This window comes from Dermacentor variabilis, chromosome 8, assembly GCF_050947875.1.
Source record: "Dermacentor variabilis isolate Ectoservices chromosome 8, ASM5094787v1, whole genome shotgun sequence".
NCBI lineage: Eukaryota > Metazoa > Arthropoda > Arachnida > Ixodida > Ixodidae > Dermacentor > Dermacentor variabilis.
This window is the reverse complement of record NC_134575.1, coordinates 15,172,555-15,197,435: the sequence shown is the minus strand read 5'-3', so window position 1 is coordinate 15,197,435 and position 24,881 is coordinate 15,172,555. Positions and strand designations below refer to the sequence as shown.

The 24,881-nt window shown below is 47.5% G+C and overlaps 1 protein-coding gene across 1 annotated transcript; it reads left to right on the top strand.

Annotated features, from left to right (window-relative positions):
- Positions 1–6,248: 6,248 nt before the first annotated feature.
- On the top strand, positions 6,249–19,755 carry LOC142590838 (uncharacterized). The gene is made up of 3 exons (XM_075703241.1): positions 6,249–6,353; positions 6,764–7,504; positions 18,792–19,755. Exons 1-3 carry the CDS (start codon positions 6,249–6,251, stop codon positions 18,972–18,974), a joined length of 1,029 nt encoding a protein of 342 aa, XP_075559356.1. The 3' UTR covers positions 18,975–19,755.
- The last annotated feature ends 5,126 nt before the right edge of the window (positions 19,756–24,881 follow it).

The following is a 24,881-nucleotide window of genomic DNA, read 5'->3' as shown; positions in this document are numbered from 1 at the left end:
ATATTGCCACACCATTCTATGCCTAAAGTTGCTCATACCTCGTCTTACATTCTTGACGATGTTATTCCTCGGAATATTGAGACTGAGAGCCCACAAACAAATTTCACGAAAGCAAACACCGACAGCGCAAGCCTTTTGTGTTAAGTCTCCTCAGAATCAAGTATTAAAAGTGCGAAACAATAACGGAAACCTGAAAATGGTGTTTTTTTTTGGCACGGCTGTGCCCTACTTCCAGTATCTGCCGACGCAAGAGGCCGCGATTCTACCAGAAAGCTCGCCTACGTGCGTTACGTTCGCCGCCTGCGTTTCACGGTAAGAATTACGTTTACATCAGCTGCAGTTGCCGGGAAGCGGGAGAAGCAGTCAGGGATCTTTGAATGCTATCGCGTTCCATTGTTAAGCGTCGAAGCTTAAGCGTCCTGCATATTTTACAGGAATAAATTAGGAGGCGACACACTTACAAAAAAAACTTTTAATAAATCAGAAGCCAGGATTCATATAACGTTTATTCCCGAACAAGCGTGTCTTATTGAGTTTACCCAACTATTCAAAGTTCAACAAATAGTTTATTTTATTTTTTGGCAAGTAAGTTTTGTCATAAAATGTGTTAGAAGTGGTGGTCATGCCAGCAGTGTGAAGTAACTAATCAATCGCTGAATTGGTAGCTCTTTGGCATTTATGTAGCTATGACCTATAGAATGAACTAGGATAAAGGCAATGTGATACATATAAAGGTTAATAATATTTGAAAACTAAGCAAAGAGAAAAAATTACTCAGTTAGACCAAATTTATTTGGTCTAACTTTTTTATTTATTTATTTATTTATTTATTTATTTATTTATCCGGACAGGCCGCCATTGGAATCTGAACCTGGGAACGTTTAACGTTGGAACGCTATCTAGTGAGGCGAGTCTAGCAGTGTTATTGGAGGAATTAGAGGGTAGTAAATGGGATATAATAGGGCTCAGTGAGGTTAGGAGGACAAAAGAAGCATATACAGTGCTAAAAAGCGGGCATGTACTGTGTTACCGGGGCTTAGCGGAGAGACGAGAACTAGGAATCGGATTCCTGATTAATAAGGAAATAGCTGGTAACATACAGGAATTCTATAGCATTAACGAGAGGGTGGCAGGTCTTGTTGTGAAACTTAATAAGAGGTACAAATTGAAGGTAGTACAAGTCTATGCCCCTACATGCAGTCATGATGACCAGGAAGTCGAAAGCTTTTATGAAGACGTGGAATCGGCGATGGGTAAAGTGAAAACAAAATACACTATACTGATGGGCGACTTCAATGCCAGGGTAGGCAAGAAGCAGGCTGGAGACAAGTCAGTGGGGGAATATGGCATAGGCTCTAGGAATAGCAGAGGAGAGTTATTAGTAGAGTTTGCAGAACAGAATAATCTGCGGATAATGAACACCTTTTTCCGCAAGCGGGTTAGTCAAAAGTGGACGTGGAGGAGCCCGAATGGTGAGACTAGAAATGAAATAGACTTCATACTCTGCGCGAACCCTGGCATCATACAAGATGTAGACGTGCTCGGCAAGGTACGCTGCAGTGACCATAGGATGGCAAGAACTCGAATTAGCCTAGACTTGAGGAGGGAACGGAAGAAACTGGTACACAAGAAGCCAATCAATGAGTTAGCGGTAAGAGGGAAACTAGAGGAATTCCGGATCAAGCTACAGAACAGGTATTCGGCTTTAACTCAGGAAGAGGACCTTAGTGTTGAAGCAATGAACGACAATCTCATGGGCATCATTAAGGAGTGCGCAATAGAAGTCGGTGGTAACGCCGTTAGACAGGAAACCAGTAAGCTATCGCGGGAGACGAAAGATCTGATCAAGAAACGCCAATGTATGAACGCCTCTAACCCTACAGCTAGAATAGAACTGGCAGAACTTTCGAAGTTAATCAACAAGCGTAAGACAGCGGACACCAGGAACTATAATATGGATAAAATTGAACAGGCTCTCAGGAACGGAGGAAGCCTAAAAACAGTGAAGAAGAAACTAGGAATAGGCAAGAATCAGATGTGTGCGGTAAGAGACAAAGCCGGCAATATCGTTACTGATATGGATGAGATAGTTCAAGTGGCTGAGGAGTTCTATAGAGATTTATACAGTACCAGTGGCACCCACGACGATAGTGGAAGAGAGAATAGCCTAGAGGAATTCGAAATCCCACAGGTAACGCCGGAAGAAGTAAAGAAAGCCTTGGGAGCTATGCAAAGGGGGAAGGCAGCTGGGGAGGATCAGGTAACAGCAGATCTGTTGAAGGATGGTGGTCAGATTGTTCTAGAGAAACTGGCCACCCTGTATACGCAATGCCTCATAACGTCGAGCGTACCGGAGTCTTGGAAGAACGCTAACATAATCCTAATCCATAAGAAAGGGGACGCCAAAGACTTGAAAAACTATAGACCGATCAGGTTACTGTCCGTTGCCTACAAAGTATTTACTAAGGTAATCGCAAATAGGATCAGGAACGCCTTAGAATTCTGTCAACCAAAGGACCAGGCAGGATTCCGTAAAGGCTACTCAACAATAGACCATATTCATACTATCAATCAAGTGATAGAGAAATGTGCAGAATATAACCAACCCTTATATATAGCTTTCATTGATTACGAGAAAGCGTTTGATTCAGTCGAAACCTCAGCAGTCATGGAGGCATTACGGAATCAGGGTGTAGATGAGCCATATGTAAAGATACTGGAAGATATCTATAGCGGCTTCACAGCCACCGTAGTCCTCCACAAAGAAAGCAACAAAATCCCTATAAAGAAAGGCGTCAGACAGGGAGATACGATCTCTCCCATGCTATTCACAGCATGTTTACAGGAGGTATTCCGAGACCTGGAGTGGGAAGAATTGGGGATAAAAGTTGATGGAGAATACCTTAGCAACTTGCGATTCGCTGATGATATTGCCTTGCTTAGTAACTCAGGAGACCAATTGCAATGCATGCTCACTGACCTGGAGAGGCAAAGCAGAAGGGTGGGTCTGAAAATTAATCTGCAGAAAACTAAAGTATTGCTTAACAGTCTCGGAAGAGAACAGCAGTTTACGATAGGTAGCGAAGCACTGGAAGTGGTAAGGGAATACATCTAATTAGGGCAGGCAGTGACCACGGATCCGGATCATGAGACTGAAATAACCAGAAGAATAAGAATGGGCTGGGGTGCGTTTGGCAGGCATTCTCAAATCATGAACAGCAGGTTGCCACTATCCCTCAAAAGGAAAGTGTATAACAGCTGTGTGTTACCAGTACTCACATATGGGGCAGAAACCTGGAGGCTTACGAAAAGGGTTCTGCTGAAATTGAGGACGACGCAACGAGCTATGGAAAGAAGAATGATGGGTGTGACGTTAAGGGATAAGAAAAGAGCAGATTGGGTGAGGCAACAAACGCGGGTAAACGACATCTTAGTTGAAATCAAGAAAAAGAAATGGGCATGGGCCGGACATGTAATGAGGAGGGAAGATAACCGATGGTCACTAAGGGTTACGGACTGGATTCCAAGGGAAGGGATGCGTAGCAGGGGGCGGCAGAAAGTTAGGTGGGCGGATGACATTAAGACGTTTGCAGGGACAACATGGCCACAATTAGTACATGACCGGGGTAGTTGGAGAAGTATGGGAGAGGCCTTTGCCCTGCAGTGGGCGTAACTAGGCTGATGATGATGATGATGATGATGATGATGTGAACTTAAAAAAGATATTGTATTAATTAATTTTATCCTAGTTTGTTGCGCACATCATTATGTGTGGAATGAGTGTGCGAACTTTCATTTCAAGATGTTCATTGAGGAAAAGTTATCAAAGCTTGCGTAATCTTAGATGGAACAAAGTCTTGTTTTGAGAAAAACGTAACAAAGATTGTCTCAAATCATATCAAAAATGTCAAAAGCAGCACATAGAAGCGTAAATTTCAAGGGCCATACATGGGGCCTCCGTGAGATATTGAGCAAAAAAATTCAGTTTTTAATGCGGCCTCCCAACTTAAGATTATCCAGTCATCCTGCAAAATAGGCGTTTGTGTAGCGTTGTTTTGAACGCTCTCTTTCTGCACACGGATATGAGAGGAGGACTTTATCAGGCTCAAGACTTCCATTGTGGTCTGCTCACCTTAATAAGCTCTCGAAGGTAATTGCCTTCGTGCATATCAAATTAACTATGCCTTGGCTAATTACTTTCAAGTGTATGGATTACTAGAAGGAAGTTCTGACGTTACAGACAGTCCTGGCTAAAGAACGTCGCTGTTTGTTCATCAATTCCACCCACAGGGGTCTGAAACTGAAGTTGGACTGGCTTGTACAACAGGCACGGGACCAAGACTTAATACGCATGGCACTGCCACCATATGTGAATGCCACAGAAACATCAAGAGAAAAGTGGCTGGTTTAATGTTGTCTTTGATAAAATGCCGACAACATGGGTAACCTGTTAAAGCTTCACTGCGGATTCAATTTGCAAAAGGTGCCGCATAAACTGCCTGTAGCCGGAAAGCTAGACAGCCGATGGGCGCTTTATGTCTACACTGTAAGAACGCGACGTGTATTTGGCGTGAGTGCCGGGTGCCTAGTTACCAAAATATATGCGTTTTGTGAACGTCAAGAAGACGTGTGTACAGATGTGTGCAAGTATACTGAAGTCAATCGACAAGGCAGAAACTGAAACTCATGAGGCACGAAGTCGACACTGAAGAAACAGCTGCAAGAGAATCATCTGCATGGGAGAAGGAAAGGCTGGTAGCGTAGGATGTCGGGCCAGGGCCTGTGCTGGTAGCGACGGCCGTCACTATCGATGGACGTCGCTGTAAAAATTCAGCTTCTAGGCTAAATTTTTAAAAGCTGCCGGCACATGCCAGTTTGAAAGGTGGACATGGTCTAGGCGTCGCGAACTCATGGCTATAGGCTACTTACTGATCGAGCACTGGGTCAGGAAACTAATAGGATCACGTTCCGACAATAAGCCACTGTACAAGGTGAGATCCGCATGGTCCCTTTCTTGTCTAGGTTGTACATGGCAGCAAAGTTGCCCGGAGTATTGCGTGTTGCATTGAATAGCGTAAGCATATTGGCGTAAAGACGAAAGCCGTACCAGGGCAGCCCTTTCTGTCAGGAAAATGAACTTCGTGTGCCGTATTTACACATATGTAAGTTGACTCGAACGCAAGGGAGCCTCTTCCCTCCCCCCTCCTTATGACACATCAGTAGAAATAAGGGCGGGCGTACCCATGGGCGCTTTCCGCACTGAAAATTTTTAGTCAGTTGATAAGTAGTCCTTGCTTGTGCCATCTACCCCACTGGTGCTGCGTTCTGTGCAGAAGGACTGAGGTTGGTTGGTACCACTGGCCTCACATTTCCTTTTCTTGAATGTGTTGGAAGCAAAATGTGACAGGAACCTACTTTCCGCGAAGTGTGTGGGATGAAGCTATGAATGGCTTCGCATTAAAGGAATAACCATTATACAAGTTGTGAACCAGCGTTAAAGGCTCAAGCGGGAGATAGACGGAGTGAGAGCAAACGTGAAACTATCGCTGAAAATGAATAGAACGTACCAATGCAGTGAAAATACAGGGACGCAACGTTATGGACAACCTTCATTCCGCCTGAGAAATTTGACGAAGATAAAGCGCACGGCACGATGATGATGGTGTTAAGACATAGGCGCTGAAGAGGAAAGAAATACGCTTCATGGTACACAAGTACGTATTTGACACCTGCAGGTTTGTTCGTCAGACTGGCCATTCATGCATACAAATGAAAAAAAAGAAGTGGTGGAAGAGTAATATGAGGAAGCTGCATGCTGCACAGTGCTAATATGTGCAGCGTGAAGTGTCACAATGCAATTTCACAAAGTGTGGGACGACGACGAAGTGGGTCTGTGCGGACGCACTTCACTTGCGCTCCGCAGTTTTTGGGCTTCTTGACCCATCCAAATCGACGGGACCACCGAATTTTGGTTGGAATCGACGCCGACAGCGAAGCGGATCACGCGGAACCCACTTTCAAGCCGGTGGGTCCAGTATTTTTGGATTTTTTTTTCGGGCTTGAAGTTTTCCCGAGTGGCCGACCAGAGCTAGGCCTATTAGACCTAACACGGCAGCGGGGCTCTGCGGCCCTCCCGGCCTTGGCCAACGGCAGAGGAGCCTGGAGCGATAGCCCGAGCACTCAACCCCAGCTTAGGACAAACACCGCTACGAGATCCGACGAATCTCATGGCCGAAAACCACGAAATCATGGACGAAGACTACCGAGACGTGGCCGGGGGGACCCGTGATCATGGACCAGCGGCAGCCACTCAAGGCCTGAAAAGCAACACGCCAGCGACCACAACGTCACAAGTAAGTCAAAATCTCGACGAGGACGCGGACTGGCAGATAGCCATTTCCAAGCGGGAGGAGAAACGCCAACGCGGCAGCCAAGCAGAATTTTTGGCGGGAACAGGGCTAGGGAACGGAAATTCCCTAGGCTCGGCGAAGAGCACAGGTGGCACGCCAGCTGCACCGAATCAAAGAGAGGGGGGAGGAGCGCCGAGGAGGAGACTGCCTCCGCTGCCCAAGGACGACTTAAAAATAGTCCTGAGGCCCAAGGGACTAGCAGTGAAGAACCTGCAGACGCACCAAGTGGCGCGGGCGGTGGTTGCAGCCACCGGACATGGATGCAAGGCAGAAGACCTCATTATCCGACTCCGAACAGGTTCCAACATCATTATTATAAGCACCGACAACGAAAGCGCTGCTCAACAAATTAGACCCATTACGCAGCTGAAGTTTGGAGAGCACAGCTACGGCATCAACGTACACGTGGCGGCGCCGGAAGGAACGCTGCTCGGGGTAATCCACGGGGTGGACCCGGGAACCCCTGCCAAAGAACTCGAGACAAACCTACGAATCCGAACGCAGGGTGTGAAAATTTTGGCGGCAGGAATGCTAGGCCGGTCGAGCACTGCCGTCATCACCTTCGATGGCCCCACCCTCCCCAAGCAAGTTCTCTACTATGGGGGAGAAATGTGGTGCTATCCCTACAGACCAAGGAGACAGATCTGCTACATCTGCTGTCAGCAGGGACACCGGTCAGACGTCTGCCCGATCCCGGGGTCAAGACCTGCAGGCAGTATGGCCAAAAGGATCCAGAGGAACACCATCAATGCACACCCAAGTGCCTGCTGTGTGGGGAGCCCCACGCAGCCGGCACAAAGGACTGCAAGCAACGTTTAAAGACAACAAGCGAACTACGATGGGGACCCCAGGGTCAGCAACGACGCGGCCGCAGCCGAAGCAGAGGCGGAGCGCGGCGCCCACGCTGGTTTCGGAACGAAGACCAGGAGAAGCGAGGCGACTACCGGAGCGAGTCGAGGAGCCGCAGCCGGGGCCGCAGTGGCAGCCGAGACCAGGACCGGAGCCGGGAGCGGGACGAGTCCTACCCACCCCTGGGCGGTCAGCAGGCCTGGACGAAGCCGAAGCAACTACAGAAGAAGAGCGGCGTAGTTAAGGTGAGCTGGGGAGCCGGCCCTCCCAAGACGCTTTTTGCTCCGCACAACAGTAACAACACAAACACACAAACAGAAAACGAAAAAAGGCTTACTGCCGAAATTAATAATCTTAAGAGGGAACAGGAACAGATCCGTCAGGAAAACAGGCAACTCAAAAAACAAATAAGTGAGCTAATAGCAGAAATACAAGAGACGCGAAAAGCAGGTTTTCCGCCTGTCAGGCCATCCTCACCCCCGCAGCAGAGCGTAGGAAGCTTACAGACTAACGAAGGGGGAACCTCCCCAATAGACGATTTGAAAACAATGATACAGCAAATGCAACAGCAAATGCAACAGCAAATGCAACAGCAAATGCAGCAGCTAAATCGAAAGATAGCCATGCAAGATCAGAGCTTTCGAAATTATGTAGAGAATCAAAACACACAGAAAACTGTAAACGACACCAGAGACCGGCTCTACAATGAGCGCAGGTTCGGATCAGAATCCCAGGGAACGAACGGAAACTATAATACATCAACATGGCAGGACAAAACCAACTAGAGATATCGCAATGGGACTGCAGGAGTTACAAGCGCGAACAAGGGCTCCTACAGCAGTTCATTAGCACTAGAGGAACCCCACCAGATCTAATACCTTTAGAAGAGACAAACTGTATTCCAGCCCTGATAGGATATACTTGCCAGGAGAACGGACGAACAGCTACTTTAATTAGCAACAAAACCACCACCATTGCACACAAAGAATTCGAGAATACACAGCTCGAACACATAGTAACCGAGATAATCCCCAAGAGGAAGCGGAAAGCTAAAAGTACCTTCATAATTAATCTATACAGCCAACCTAAAAATAGGGGAGACTTCATTAAACTCTTTACAGAAGCAAAAAAGCTAGCGGGACAAAACACCCTGATAATAGCCGGGGATTTTAACGCAAAAAGCCCGCAATGGGGCAGCAGAATTGAAGACAAAAAGGGACGCAGCATCTGTACAGCAGCAGAAAACATAGGCTGCGAACTACTCACAGATGAGGGCCAACCGACTAGACAGGGGAATAGCGTCTGTGTGGACACATGTCCCGACCTAACTTTTGTCAGGGGCGCCAAGCAAGCGACATGGGAAAACTTGCAAGAAAATCTGGGAAGCGAACACTACATCATTAGGATCAGCACGGAAGCAGAAAGCATGAAGAGGAAAATTGGTAACGCAACCCTAACAGACTGGTACGCCTTCCGAATCCACTGCAAACAGCTAAAGGAGGATATAACTTCAGTAGAAGAATGGAGCCAACAACTACAGCAAATCAGGCACCTCTGCACCAAAGAGGTAGATCGAACAGAACAAGTGCCGGAAGTGGACAAGCGACTCCTCAGACTATGGGAGGCACGACGGGGCCTAACCAAGCGCTGGAAGCGCCAAAAACTAAATCGGAAACTAAAGAAGAAAATTGCTGAAATAACACAGCAAGCGGAGGAATATGCAACGCAGCTAGCGAGACAGGGGTGGCAACAGTTTAGTACCTCACTGAATGGCACCCTCGGCACAGCTAGAACGTGGCAGGTCCTCAGAACACTAATGGACCCAAGCAAAAGCAAAACAGAAAGCAGCAAATCTATTCAAAGACTAATTCACCAATATGAAGGGACCGAAGACCAGCTACTCCAAGCAGTACGAGAAAAATGCTATGGGAAAGACTTGGTGGAATGCTATCAAGGCTACTACCAAGGAGAGGAGAACTCCACAACAGACCGGCCCATCACAAGGGAAGAAGTTGTCGAAGCCATACGAGCAACCACGAAGAACACGGCGGCAGTGGCGGACAAGATTCGCAACTCGCTAATACGAAACCTAAGTGAAGAAGCAGTAGACCAACTCACCATCTACCTCAACAAATGATGGGAAGACGTCCCATAATTTGTCCCAGCGGAGTGGAAACACGCCGTGGTGGTCATGATTCCCAAGCCCTGCAAGAAACTATAAATTGAAAACCTCAGACCAATCTCGCTCACTTCGTGCCTCGGCAAGCTGTTTGAGAAAATTGTGACCCGATGAATCCAAACGCACCTAGAAGACGGAGGGTGGTACCCCAACACCATGTTCGGCTTCCGGGCAAACCTATCCACCCAAGACATACTGCTACAACTAAAAGAAGAGGTACTCGAGCCAATGCCCAAAAACGGGGAGAACGTCATCATGGCCATTGATATCAAAGGGGCCTTTTATAACGTATCCCACGCCGCCATTATGGAAGGACTCAACACTACCAACTGCGGGAAGGAAGTACACGCCTATGTGAGAAGCTTCCTCATCGATAGAACAGCGACAGTAGGCCTCGGAGACCTGCGGAGCGGCACCTTTCAAACGCCATGCAAGGGCACTCCGCAGGGCTCGGTAATTTCGCCGATACTTATTAACATCGCCATGGTCAATCTTGCGAAGAAGCTCAACGAAGTCCAGGGCATCAGTCATGCCATATATGCAGATGACATAACCATCTGGACCACCGAAGGATCACTAGGGAACAAGCAAGAAGCGCTACAGAAAGCCGCCGCTTGCATCGAGGAATATACGCAGCAAAGAGGCCTCAGATGCTCCACGGAGAAGTCTGAGCTCCTCAGAGTGGGAAGGCACCCAACAGATGCCTCACTCGAAGTAAAACTCGAAGGCCAAAAAATTCCGGAACAGAAAATGATCAGGATCCTCGGCATGTGGCTGCAGGGCAGCCGGAGGTGCAGCCACACCCTCTGCCTGCTGAGTAGAGCAGCTGGACAAGTGGGCCGCATGATCAGCAGAGTTGCGCACAAGAGATACGGCATGAAAGAGGAAGATACCCTCAGGCTTGTCAACAGCCTGGTGGTCAGCCGGGTCACATACTCCCTGCCGTACCATGTAACCATCAAAGCCGAAAGAGAACAAGCCGAAGCAATCCTTCGGAAGGCATACAAAACATCCCTTCATCTCCCAAGAAACACATCCAATGACAAGCTGATGCAACTGGGAATCAGCAACACGTTTGAAGAACTAAAAGAATGCCAGCTCAAGGCACAAGCGCGAAGGTTCAGTAACACAACAACAGGAAGGGCGCTCCTGACCAAGTTGGGTTGGGAAATAGAAAAACCGCAAAGTAGTAGGGCAATAATACCGGACCTCCTAAGGAAGAAACTACGTATACAACCTGTCCCCCACAATATGGACCCCAATCTCCATACCAGCAGGCGACAGGCTAGGGCAGAATTCTACGAAAGAACGATGGGGCAGAGAGACAACACACTCTACACAGATGTTTCCATCTATCCAAAAGAACACAGAAAGCACGCAGTAGCGGTAGTAGCTAATAATCAAAGCAAACTAATCACGAGTCTCACGGCAGCGGTATCAGACATAACCGAAGCAGAGGAAATAGCTGTCGCACTGGCAGCAGAGGAAGGATACAGGAAAATCCCTCAACATCCTAACAGACTCACAAGAGGCGTGCCGAAACTATATCAGGGGTAGAATAAGCAGCACGGCACTCAAGATCCTTTTTAAAGCACCGCTCTATGAAGGACAACCTACACACAACATAATCTGGATACCAAGACACGCAGGGATTCAGGGCAATGAAGGGGTGGACAGCTTAGCTCGAGGCTTCACCATACGAGCGGGCACCTCAGTCCCCCCGGGAGAGCCTCAGATTACTTGCGGGGACAGCTATTCAGAGCTGCTAAACCTATATAGGGGGCGAAAATTCCAATAGCCCCCCTCCCCCCACACAAAGCGTTGACGAAGGAGGAAGCCGCAGGATGGCGTAGACTGCAGATGGCTTCCTTTCCAAATCTTTACATACTAAGCAGGATGTTCCCCACACAATATTGCGCCGTATGCCCGTGGGGCGGAGCAAGGCCAATACTATATCACATCACATGGAAATGCGAGAGAAACAAGACATTCTACAAACATACAATACCAAGTGCGGCGCAATGGGAGAGCCGGCTCACCAGCTGCGAGCTAGTGGTCCAAGGGGCCTTCATAGCACACGCAAGCGAGGTGGCCCGACTCAGTGGTGCCCTGGAATAGGGGCGCACCCAAGGCTGAAGAGGACCCAAAGTTTTCAAGAATGAAGACTTCGTCCTCAATTCGCGAATATCTTAAAGAACCAATAAAGTTTTCCATTCCATTCCATTCACAAAGTGTAGAACATATTAAGCCACACATGTTAACTGGCACGTTGCATCCTGAAAATGTGTCCAGGTCGGCTGCGCTTGGAGGTTTCCTTACAGGGCACCAAGTGGGAATGCATTCTGACATTGAACATGAAAAAGCTATGCGGATCCAATGCGCGCACCGAAATCAATCTGAACCAACTTGTTAAATTTTCTACAAATATGCAGCATGCGCCCTCATCAAATATTTGTGGTTACGGATTTTACCGTGCACAAGCTATTGCGAAACAGACAAAATCAGGGGATGGACATCGTGAGACGTTGACGCAATGTTGCCATAAAGCGATGGACAATGTATGGTGTTACTGAAGGAGTGAATAGATGTGAAACTTGTATGTATAGAGAAATACGACAGATATATGTAAACAAATCTTAAGATGCACTAGCCTCTTGTGAACCATTCAGAAGGTTTGCGCACTGAGCCCAGAGCAAGTGAAACATATTCAATGGAAACACCGACCCGGCCAATAGTGGGTACCACTTATGTAAAATTATGGAAAATGGTGAAGTCGTTTCATATTGTGCGCTACTCTATTTTGATGTCTATATGATTTTCGGGTATCTAGCAGACAACATTGTAAGGACCTTTTGTCGTGATTCATTGTTTTATGCAGAACAGAGGCGTGCTCACTGGCGCTATCTTTTCCCGTTTGATTTTGTCCTGCAGAAGTCAGAACATCCACTGGCACATTTTAAGCTTCCCAGGATGAGTGTGTGCCAAATATGAGATTAAAGAAAAAGCTATCGCTTATCACGTGCTTTTACATTACGAGATCTTTTTTATTTAGAGGTTATGATCAGGCGGTGTCATATGCGCATATTGCATTTCGTCGCAGAATTTTTTCCTAACGCAGAACGCAGGTGCGCTTGCTGGAGCTATGTTGTAGATCAATTTGTTGGCAAGGCTAGCCGGCTTATTTGTGCTATCAGGCGAGATAACCCAATGGGCAACCGATGTGAGACCATAGGGAGGTAGGCAAAGAAACCTTTGGTTTCTTATTCATTCTACAGACGTTTACGCATCTGAAAACACAATTAGAGAATTTGATAGCCCCTTGAAAGCTGCTGTCGTCAAGTGCTCATGCTGTGACTTTTAATTGCCTCGTTGGTTCTATGTCTATGACAAATAGGTTTGGTGATGCAGGGTCGGCGTTTCTTGGTTATTATTTTCAGAAATGGGCGCCTACATGTATCTCTTTTTATTATTTTAAACCGAAAATTACTTTATTCTAATTGATATATTTCTCCAGGCAAAGTTTCCCTGACTTTTCCGGGCAGAGAATCTTTCGCGTTGCATTTACAGGTGCTTTTCGGCGATACCTGGCTGACGTATTTTGTTGCCCCTCGAACGCACTGTATTACGACAGATATTGCTCTTCGCCACTGTACTCACATTCAATAGCGAGGCGTACTACTCGCTATTTCAACGCCCCTGCAAAGTCATCAAGTCCACATTCACTGTAACCCGGAAGTTGTGTGCGCGTGCGTTGATATGCGTTATCGTAAAATTACGATCACTGTTTGCTACCGCGCTCCATCCTACCCATGCACTTTCTCCGCTGTGCTTCACGATGGGCTTCACCCTCAGTTTGCGGCATCCTTCGAACGACATTATATTACTGGGGGATTTCAACTTCCCCATCATATGATGGACTACTGAACCTCCGCACTGTTATCATTTTCTTCATAAAGTAACGACTTTCTTGATCTCTGTTCTGTGTTTTTCCTAATACAATTAGTATTAGAACCGACTGGGATGTCGGAAAGCGCTGCTAACCTACTTGACTTAATCTTATGCTCTCATCCTGACATAGTTACGAATGTTTCATGCTTACCGGGCTTAAGCGATCACCTGGGTCTTTCTTTCAACATATTATCTCCTGTGATAAAACCAATTGTTGAAAAAATTACCACTACGACAGGGCAAACTTTGACGCTATTAATATTGTTACGTGTAGAAAGACACAGACGAAAGAGCCTATTTACAGGCTATTTACACTGGACTGGAGCCAGAGCACTAGGCCGACATTCACTCGCGCCAAGAGCACCAACCCACTTCTTCGTCGTTCTCGCGGCGGCTCGTCCCTTGAGCATCGCTCGATGATATCGTAATACTACCCCCAGGCGGCAGAAGCGCCGTCACAGTGCTGTTAAATATCTAAGGGGCGTGGAGAGTTGCATGGTTTGAGTCGGGCGACGTCGACAATGTCACTGCTTGTCACAGCAGTGGACGTAGTGGGCATAGCAGGAACGATTTCGTAGGTGACATTGGTCACTTGGCCAAGCACGCTATATGGGCCCCTGCAGCAGGAAAGCAGTTTTTAACAAAGGCCAACTTTACGCGATGGTGACCAAAGCAACAGGAGGGTGCCGGGCACAAAATTGACATCACGGTGACGGAGGTCGAAGCGTTGCTTTTGTTTGCCTTGAGAGACTTGTAGACGAGCGCGCGCAAGTTGGCGAGCATGGTCAGCATGGCAGTAGCATCACGGGCATAAGCGCTAGTTCATGCTGTGGTGGACGGGAGCACAGTGTCCAGTGGTACCGTTGGTTCACGGCCATACAAGAGGTAAAAAGGAGAAAAGCCAGCAGTGTCGAGACCGGACGAGTTGTACGCAAAGGTGATGTAAGGTAGAGCCTGGTCCCAGTCACGGAAGTCGTCTGAAACGTATTTGGATAGCACGTCTGTAAGGGCTGTTCGTTTCAGGGTGGCAGGAGGTGGTAAATTTATGCTGTATTGAGCAAGCACGCATGATGTCGTCAATGACTTTGGCTAAGAACGTACGGCCACGGTCTGTTAGCAATTGACGCGGAGCAGCATGAATCAAAATGATATCATGCAGGAGGAAGTCCGCAACATCAGTTGCACAACTGGTCGGAAGAGCGCGGGTTACGGCGTAGCGGGTCGTGTAGTCCACCGCGACTGCAACCCACTTGTTTCCTGATGTGTATTCCGGAAATGGGCCGAGAAGGTCTAGGCCGACACGGTGGAAGGACTCGGCAGAGATGTCGAGCGGCTGCAGGTAACCAGCGGGGAGCTGGGAAGGCTTCTTGCGTCGTTAGCAAAGTTCACAAGCGGCGACGTAACGTCGTACGGAACGGGCAAGGCCCGGCCAGAAAAAACGGCGACGTACACGGTCATAGGTTCGAGATGCGCCGAGGTGTCCAGCCGTTGGTGCGTCATGAAGCTCTTCTAGAACGGTTGAGCGGAGATGCTCAGGTATGACAAGTAGGAACTCAGAGCCGTCCGGATGAAGGTTACGACGGTACAGAGTACCGTCGTGGAGGACGAAGAGGTGTAGTGTGGCGTCGGCCAGAGAGTGTTCAAAACGGTCGATGAGTGCTGTGATGTAGGCGTCACGACGTTGCTCGTCGGCGAAGTGAAGCAGCTGCGACACAGAGAATACGCAAGCAGCGCTAGCAATATTGGAGGAGTCAGGGTCGTCAACAGGGTAACGCGACAAGCTGTCAGCATCTTGGTGCAGGCGTCCAGACTTGTAGACCACGGAATATGAAAATTCTTGTAGCCTCAAAGCCCATCGACCAAGCCAGCCTGTAGGATCTCTTAGCGATGAGATCTAGCAGAGAGCGTGATGGTCAGTGACTACGGAAAAAGGGCGACCGCAAAAGGTAAGGACGGAACTTCGCAACCGCCCAGACTACAGCAAAGCATTCTCGTTCCGTAATGGAATAGTTGCGCTGCGATGGTGTGAAGAGGCGGCTCGCATAAGCAATAACGCGATCCTGGCCACGCTGACGCTGAGCTAAGACGGCACCTACGCCATGACCGCTGGCATCTGTACGCAATTCTGTAGAGGCATCAGGGTCGAAGTGGGCGAGAAAGGGTGGTGAGGAGAGAAGAGTAACGAGACGAGAGAAGGCGGCGCCTTCTGCAGTACCCCACGAGAATTGTACGCCTTTCTTCAAAAGATTAGTGAGGAGTCTAGCAATTGCCGCAAAATCTTGAATAAAACGACGAAAGTACGAGCATAGCCCTACAAAACTTCGAACGTCTGCGGCTGTCTTCGGAACCGGAAAGTCTCGGACAGCGCGAGTTTTGTCGGGATCAGGCTGCACTCCGGAAGCGTCAACGAGGTGGCCCAGAACAGTAATTTGGCGGCGGCCGAAACGACATTTGGACGAGTTAAGTTGGAGCTTCGCCTTTAGAAATACATCAAGTATAGCTGTTAGACGCTCAAGGTGAGTGTCGAACGTGGGCGAGACGACGATGACGTCGTCGAGGTAGCAGAGACATGTGGACCATTTGAAACCTCGGAGCAAGGAGTCCATCATACGCTCAAAGGTGGCAGGGGCGTTGCATAATCCAAAGGGCATTACTTTAAATTACAAAAGAGGCTATTTACAGGCTACTTACACTGGACTGTGCCAGAGCACCAGGCCGACATTCACTCGCGCCAAGGGCACAGACCCACTTCTTCGTCGTTCTCGCGGCGGCTCGTCCCTTGAGCATCGCTCGATGATATCGTAATAATATTAAACTAGCTAATTTTCTTGATTCTTCCCTAAGCCAATTTGATGATCACACTGTTGATGAGAACTGGACCGTTTTCAAAAGTGTTGTGTCAAGAAATTGTATATCCCCATCTAATCCTGCAGACTCTGGTGTGTCCCGAGGATCAGTTACAGGCTCTCCTCTTCTTTAATTTACATTAACGACTTACCCAATGACGTTGGTTCTAATATTTAGCTTTTCGCAGATGACTGTGTTATCCTCCGTGAAATCTTGGACAGATCTGATAACAAATTCTTACAAGACGATATAAACGCTATCTCTAACTGGTGTGACGTATGGTTAATGCAACTTAACGTAACTAAATATAAATTAATGCGTCTAACTCGCAGCAATATTCCTCCGCTGAAATACTACCTTGGTGATACTCCCCTAGAAGTCGTAACCTCCTATAAATACCTAGGCGTCCACATAACTTCGTCATATTCCTGGTCGTTGCACATAGACAATGTAATTAACAATACTAATCACATGCTAGGTTATCTTCGCCGAAATTTTTCTTCTGCTCCTACATCACTAAAATTAATGCTATACAAAACGCTTATCAGGAGGGAAATGGAGTACGCCTCATCCATCTGGGACCCGCACCTCGATACCTTTATTCAATCACTCTAACCAATACAAAACAATGCAGCACGTTTAATTCATAGCAATTGCAGCGGCATATCAAATGTAACGGTCATGAAAACTCTTTGCTGCTTGCTCCTCTCTCAGCCGAGCGTAAGTTCTTTCGCCTTGTTTTATTTCAGAAACTATATTTCCACAATTCCTACCTGCGCGATAATCTTATATCATCTCCTACCTACATTTCTCGCATTCATCATAGCCATAAGGCTGGAATCATTCAATGCCGCACCAGAACCTGTAACGAATAATTTATTCCTAGGGCCTCTCAGGAATTGAACCATCTTCCCGGCGCAGTTGTCGCAATCAAGGACAACTCAAAGTTTTGTTCGGCCTTATCAGACATCATCACTCCCGGATGCAATTAACTAGTAAATTTTGCTTTAATAACTAACCATTTTTGCTGCTTTTTTATTTACTTGTGTATGTTTTCTTACACACTCCTCTCTGTCGGTCGATCTTGTGGGTACAATAAAATAAAAAAATACTGATTAGCCAAGTTTACGAGCAGCAGTGTAGCAATAGAAGAAGCTCATGCACTGACTAGATTGCGCTGAAATAAAGAGTATGTATTTCAACAGAAATAAAAGTGCTCATGAGGTCAGATATATCGAAATAATATAACATAACGAAATGACTAGTTATTGTGTTCATGCCAGTGGCCGCAGTGCAATGACTCCAAGGACCTGGGCGAATGCTCCCTCAACCCCTCTGCACACTTCTCTTTCCCCTCCTCTCCACGCTTCTCTTTTTCGTCGCAGCGGCAGGCAAACTATAAAGACTACCAAAAAGATGGCATCGTCACGGTTATTGCATCGGAACTCATGAAGCTCATAGCTGTGCGCCGGTGGCCACTGTGCGCTCACTGACAAAGTTGGTTTCACCGACTACTCCCTCTTAAGAGGGAGCTTGAGCTCGGATGCTCCTATCTAAATACATCTAAATGCATGTAAAAGGATAATTCGTTTTTCTCGAAAACTACTACGTCAAATTTGACGAGGTTTGCGGCATTTAAAAGAAAAACTTAAAATCTAGTGACTGTTGGTTTCGGAATTTCGAATTAGGTCGTCAATGTATTATTAAAATGGGCAAAAATGGAAAATTTCCTGAAAACGGAACAATCAAGTTTAGAACTCTGTAATTCAGCATTGAAAAACGATATCACATATATCTATATCTATAAAACGATCTATCATATATCTATAAAATATATATAAATATAGATATTTGTATACATATATATATATATATATATCTATCATATATCTATCGATCATATATCTATAAAACGATATCTGATAGTACATCTAAAGCGGACAAAATTGTTGTGCAACACATGAACCTAAAAATTTGAGTAATATTAAATTACAGCTCTTGCAGTATTTTTGTAGGCAACGTAACAACTTCACGTAAGATACAAATTGAAGAATTGAATTTCTCCGCTTTGAATGATCTCATGGATGCCATTTACAGAACCGCGATATGTGTTTTTCATGTAGAGCTATTAATTTATAAACTTCGTGCGTCTATTCTTTTCAACCTTCCGAATTTTGAAAATCCCTTTCACAAAATTGACGTGATAAATCGAAATTCCGCTCCCAACTGTCACTAGAATTTAGCTTTCTCTTTCAAAGACAGCAAATTTCATTAAAATCGGTCCAGGGGTTATCTCAGAAATGTGTTTTTGCGTGTTTCATGTATTTGAATAGGTCGCGTTGGAGTTGGGCCCGAGCTAAAGCTTCCTCTTAAAACCTAATTCCGGCAAAAAAACTCCATGCGCTTTTTTCCTGTTTTAAAGAAGTAAATGATTAAAGCCAAAAGCAAGACACAGAAAAATAGGCTTTACCTACCGAATAGTTACATTTTCTCTTTTTTACACTCTGTCCATACTCCTTGTGGACGGAGTGCTCATCCACGTAAATTACTGCTTGCAGGTCGTCTCACCAGTTGCTGCCCGCGTGGCCCTTGCACACGGCCACCCTGATGCCTTCCTCCCGGAAGGGGTCGTCGTGGCGGCACGTATTGTTTGCCGCCAGGATTTGGCCCAGGAAGTGGAGATGCTAAACAAAACGAAGGGGATTTGCCCCCTGGCGAACGGAGATAGAAGGCAAAGGTAGCCAGAACGGCCAGAATGGTAATGCTATAAACCTGTGCCATCTTTTACGACAAGTTCACGTCCGAATCATACTGCTTTCAGTGACTTATATACTTGGTTGGACAATGCATCTGGAGACAAAAAAAATTTTTCTCTACTGGGTTCGCTTTCTTTCTAACCTTTTCACTGCCTTCCGTCAATTGCGTGTTCTTCTCGCGGATAACCCCCATTGTTTTTTCTCTTTCATTGCCAACCGTCGCTTGGCGCGAATGGTTGGGAACCAAGAGACACTGTTTCGCTTCATATGGGATCACCAGCAGGGGAACCAATCGCCCTATTGATAAACTAGTTGACTGGAGTCGTAGCTAACAATAACTAGTTTCGACTTCTGAAATATGTTTTAGTGCTTTGTTATCTGCACCCGTACACGTATTTCGCCGGACATGCACAAAAAATATCTGATACTCTGTCATCCCCGATTGTATTGTTCACTAGCCCGCCTGTAGCCCCGGCTCTTGTACTTGTACATTCTTGTGCTTGAGCAATAGTTCCATTTATTATGTTCCAATGTTCAGCCTCTTTTTCAGCAAGTCTTGAGAAATAAACTTAAATCAGTCACATTGCACTGACCGTATCCGGGACCCACCTTTCTGTTGTATAAAAGATACAGAGATGATTATGCTACGCACACTATTTTACCTGGTATTCGGAAGACCTTCTTCCTCACTTGTTCTAGCAATAAATAATGCTTGGAGGAAATGTAGTGTTTCTAAGAATTTGTGATGTAAAAATCAGTTTTATAATGTCACCAATTCCGTGCAGGTGTACTCTAAACCCGCGTATATAAATAATTTCAACCATATCCATAAATAATTCCTATTGTCCTATTCATCACAATTCAGTTTCTTGAATGTGAGCCAAATTTGGCCCAGTAACTTTCCCAAACCTTACCTTTTATGAAACTGTACACAGGGCATATACTCATCGATTTAGAAAGACGTTGCTGCTGGGCCAGTGTTTGGATCTGACTGCTGGTACGATCTGTTGGGAACTCGGCGCTGACGCCCGTGGTTGTACCTGGGTCGCAAGCCCCAAGGGTAGCGTTGGCCTGGCGGCCTGGGGTACCACTGGAAGCATCCGAAGGTCCCGGTAAAGCATGAGTCGACTGGTAACAACGAAACAACTCGTTTATTTTAACATCGCAAAGAGTTGGCGGTCAGGTTTGACCGAAGTAGAGAGACGGGAGAGCACTTCACTCAACTGAAGAAATCGGAGCCCTCCTTTTGGCGTCCGGGGGCAGCTGTTTTTATACTCTCGCAGTTGAGGGCAAGAAGGAACCCCTCAAAAGACGAGCACGTGAATGTACAATGGGCTAATGGTGACGCACACTGTCGTAGCGATGCCGTAGCACCATGTCGTGGCGCTGCGCACGATCTCGTAGCACCCTGTCGTGGCGCTGCGCACGATCTCGTAGCACCCTGTCGTGGCGCTGCCGGTCGGACACAATGACTGTAATGAGAGGATGGTCCCTGCTTTGGCATCGCCTGTTTCGGGCACAATGACTGGAACGAGATCCCTGCTTTGGCATCGCCTGTTTCGGGCCCAATAACTGGAATGAGATCCCTGCTTTGGCATCGCCTGTTTCGGGCACAATGACTGGAACGAGATCCCTGCTTTGGCATCGCCTGTTTCGGGCCCAATAACTGGAATGAGATCCCTGCTTTGGCATCGCCTGTTTCGGGCACAATGACTGGAATGCGAGGAGGATCCCTAGGCGGTCGCATCGCCGCAGACGCGCCTGGAAACACCTGGCGATGAGTGTTGCGGCGACGACGATCGGGCCAAAATGTCTGCCGCCCCGCCGCAGTCGCGCCGGCAAAACCACGTGTCGCAGGCGAAACGCAACACCAGCTATTCTATCTTTATTAGCCTGTCGTGCCGTGATTCATCTTGCTTTAGTCAGTTAGAAACGAGAAGAGAGGGGGTTAAGCGAGGGTCCCGATTTTTATGTCATATCATAAGAAGCCAACAAACACTGACACCAAGGACAACATAGGGGAAATTACTTGTGCTTAATAAATGAAATAAAGAAACAGTAAATTAATGGAAATTAAAGTGGATGAAAAAACAACTTGCCGCAGGTGGGAACCGAACCCACAACCTTCGCATTTCGCGTGCGATGCTCTACCAATTGAGCTACCGCGGCGATGTCTTCCCATCCCCTTTCTTGGGTATATATGTGTCCACTTGATTTCCATTAATTTATCGTTTCTTTATTTCATTTATTAAGCCCAAGTAATTTCCCCTATGTTGTCCTTGGTGTCAGTGTTTGTTGGCTTCTTATGATATGACTAATAAAAATCGGGACCCTCGGTTAACCCCCTCTCTTCTCGTTTATTACATAACGAGGGTCTAGAATCCGGCAACATTGATGCCTTCAGGTAGCATGTGTGGGTTTATTGACCAGTTGCCTTCACCCAAAAAGATCACGTTCTCGTGACGCCTGTGGCAGAAAGGACGTTCCACGTGCGCGGCCAAGGTATGTGAGTGGTACCGCTGGCTAACACTCCCAGGGTTAAACTAGGACATATAAATACCCAAGAAAGTGGATGGAGAAACAGCGCCGCGGTAGCTCAATTGGTAGAGCATCACACGCGAAATGCCAAGGTTGTGGTTTCGGTTCCCGCCTGCGCCAACTTGTTTTTTCATCCACTTTAATTTCCATTAATTTATCGTTTCTCTACTTCATTTATTAAGCACAAGTAATTTCCCCTATGTTGTCGTTGGCGTTTATTGGCTTCTTATTATTTAGTCAGTTAGGTCACTCAGCCACTAGTCATTCTCAACATAGCTCAAAGAACATCTCAAATACGCTTACCATGCCAGTCATTTGTGTTATCCTGTATTATATTTGGCTCTAGCCGTGCTTATTCAAAAAACCCCCTTAGATTTCCTGCGTTGTCCCGACTGTCACAATCCACTGAAACGTATCTGTTCCTACGGTGTTGCTGATTTTAGCAATTTCACGTGAAAAAAAAAACCGTTTGAAACATAATCATATTCAAGCAAAAATTGACGCCAGGGAGGGGGTCTTCAGGCTGCGTTTTGCCTGACAGATGGCCAGTCGGCTGACGCTTCCTCAGCTCAGCTGCCTCAGTCGACCATGCATGTCGTAGATATCGGCATGTGTTGTGCGCGTTGCCCTTGGCGATAATAAAATTGGCAGAACATCGCACAATTCCTACGTAGCGCTAACTACTAACGTGAAGTGCTGGGTAAGTGGGCGTGTATCAGATATAGTGCAATCTAACCTGGCGCCTCAAAGCGCCAAGTGTCACGAGCAAGGAAGCTTCCTCGTGGAAAGTGGTCAACCGTGGAAGTTGGCGCAGACACTGATTGTTTCAACGAGCTGGCCACCTTTGGAAGAAGAGAATCATGTTTGGGGGGGTGATCCTGGCTATAGCAGTTGGAGCACCAGCCTGCTTCGCTTCACGGTACAGGTTCCATTCTACCATCATCAAATATTATTTTCTTTATGAATGCGAAGCGAGACAGGAACCTACCACCCTACTCATGCCAAAGTGCCAAGAATGCGCCAAAGAATGCATCACAAAAAAAATTCTGGAATCTTACATCCCAAAACCAGTTTACGATTATGAGGCACGCCATAGTGGGGGACTCCGGATTAAGTTTGATCATCGCGGCTTCTTTAACCTGCGCCCAATATATGCTTCATAGACCTTATTACATTTAGACCCCATCAAAACGCGGCCGCTGCGTCCTGGATTTCATCCCGCACCCTCTGGCTTATCAGCGCAACGGATGGATGCCGTTTACAGAACCGCGATATCGGTTCTTGATGCAGAGCTATGAACTTATAAACTTCATGCTTCTATTTTTTTCAAACGGTCAAATATTTGAAAATCGTTTTAAGAAAATTCAAGCCCTAAATCGAAATTCCGCTTCCAACAGTCACTAGAATTTAACTTTCTCTTTCAAATGCGACGAATTTCATCAAAATTGGTCCAGGGGTTATCTCATAAAAACGTTTTTGCGTTTTACATGTATTTGAATAGGCCGCGTCGGAGTTGGGCCCGAGCTAAAGCTTCCTCTTAAGCTCCGCCTTCAAGAGTGGAACGCGACAACGTTCCCGTCGACCCGCCAAGGGGTGTAAGACAATGGGCTACGGCGCAGCGACTACACGCCCCGCATCGGACGCGGTGAGCGTCGAGCAACGCAGCGTTCGGCACGACAACGAAATGTGCGCCTGAGCAAGCGACGCACGCCTGAGCCTTAGAAACAGCTCGTTTCTAAGGCAATACCGCGTTCACTAGAGGCGCATTTGTACCGCTTTGAAGCATCGAACTCGTGGCTCAGTCGCTCAGTGGACTTCCTCTTCAGCCACCGAGGTGAGTGGACGCGGAATGTCGGGCTCTTCACGAGCGGTCTCAGCGGCCCACCCGGGACGCGGTAACAGGATGGTAGCAGACGACGACAAGGATTTTGAGATTATATTGCCGCATTTGCCAACAGGACGCGTCGTTGTGAACACATTGTTCTTGCACGGAGATGTACGAGCGCGGCCATTCAGGGTTGAAGATTTCCGGGACGCTTTGCACAAGGAACGGCTGCTCCCTGACGTTGTGGCTTTGGGTGCATACCAGATCAACCATGTGTGGGCCGTGACATTAAACAGCCCAGAGGCGACGAAGCAGTTGGCTGGATTGAAAGAACCTCAGGTCAAAGGGTGACGCTGTCTCGTCATCGACCCGCAGGAGCAGCAGGTGAGGCTTCGGCTTCATTGGTTGCTGCACGGCGTGGCGGACGACGACGTGCGTACTGCGTTGGCGGCGTTTGGCAAAGTGACCGAGGTTACTCGGGAACGCTGGCGTGTGGAAGGAGTGAACGAGAAAGGTTCGACTACTCGGACTGTGCTCCTGAAGCTCAAGAGTGGTCTCAAGGTTGACGACCTGCCACACCAGATTCGTGTTGCCGGTGAACTAGCGCTGTTGGTTGCACCAGGTCGGCCTATGCAGTGTTTGCGCTGCCATGGTTCGGGACATGTGCGTCGCGAGTGCAAGGTGCCACGTTGCTCACACTGCCGGCGTTTCGGTCACGTCGACGCCGAGTGCGTTCGTTCCTACGCCGTAGTGACCGCAACAGCCGGTGATGAGGATTCAACGGTGCACATTATGGACGTGACTGAGGCGGAGGACGCAGCGAAAGGTAGCGGGGATGTGAGCACAACTGGGCCACATTGCGACGCCTCAACTCCAGGAAGTGAAGATCGATCAGAGGCAGTACACAGCCCGCCGGACTCTGCGGCAAGAACGGCTCAGGGAACAGACGACTCTGCAAAAGAAGTAAGTACTCAAGTGGCCGAAATTCCCACACACGAAGTGTCTAAAAGGGGGGTCGTGAAAAGCGTCCCTCGTAGTTCAAGTGCGGACATGGACGGTTTCGGCGAGTCACCGCACGCCAGCGGCGTAGTGGGGAGTACTGGCGTCAGCTCGGCAGTTAAAAGACCCCTGGAAGACGCCACAAGCCAAGGAGACAAGGTCGGCGCGCAAAGCATCGAGGAACCGCCTGCGAAGGCACCAACGGGTAGACGCACGAACCTCAGGGCAAGGCCTGGGGGCACGGCGGATAGGAAAGTTGACGACAAGCCACTTTCGCAAAGTGGTGAGACCGTCTCACCGGGCGGTCCCGGAGGCGTCTAGCGTTGAGCTAGACGCTCAATGTAAGCGCCAAGCTCCGGGCCTACCGTTTCCAGAAATCAACGATGGCTTCTCAAACGTCACTTACACTCGCCACTTTAAACGTTCGAGGTCTCGCCTCTAGGAAAAAACAAAGTCAACTGTACCGGTTGTTAATGGAAGGAGATCTGGACGTTTTGGCGGTACAGGAGACGAAAGTGGAAGGAGAAGAG

Excerpts from the sequence above, each read along its gene's own strand:
- LOC142590838 (XM_075703241.1), top strand. The coding sequence starts at position 6,249 with ATGGACGAAGACTACCGAGACGTGGCCGGGGGGACCCGTGATCATGGA. Across the intron at positions 6,354-6,763 it reads CAGCGACCACAACGTCACAA|ACCCATTACGCAGCTGAAGT; the intron begins GTAAGTCAAAAT and ends TCAACAAATTAG. Across the intron at positions 7,505-18,791 it reads AGAAGAGCGGCGTAGTTAAG|GTCGTCTCACCAGTTGCTGC; the intron begins GTGAGCTGGGGA and ends TACTGCTTGCAG.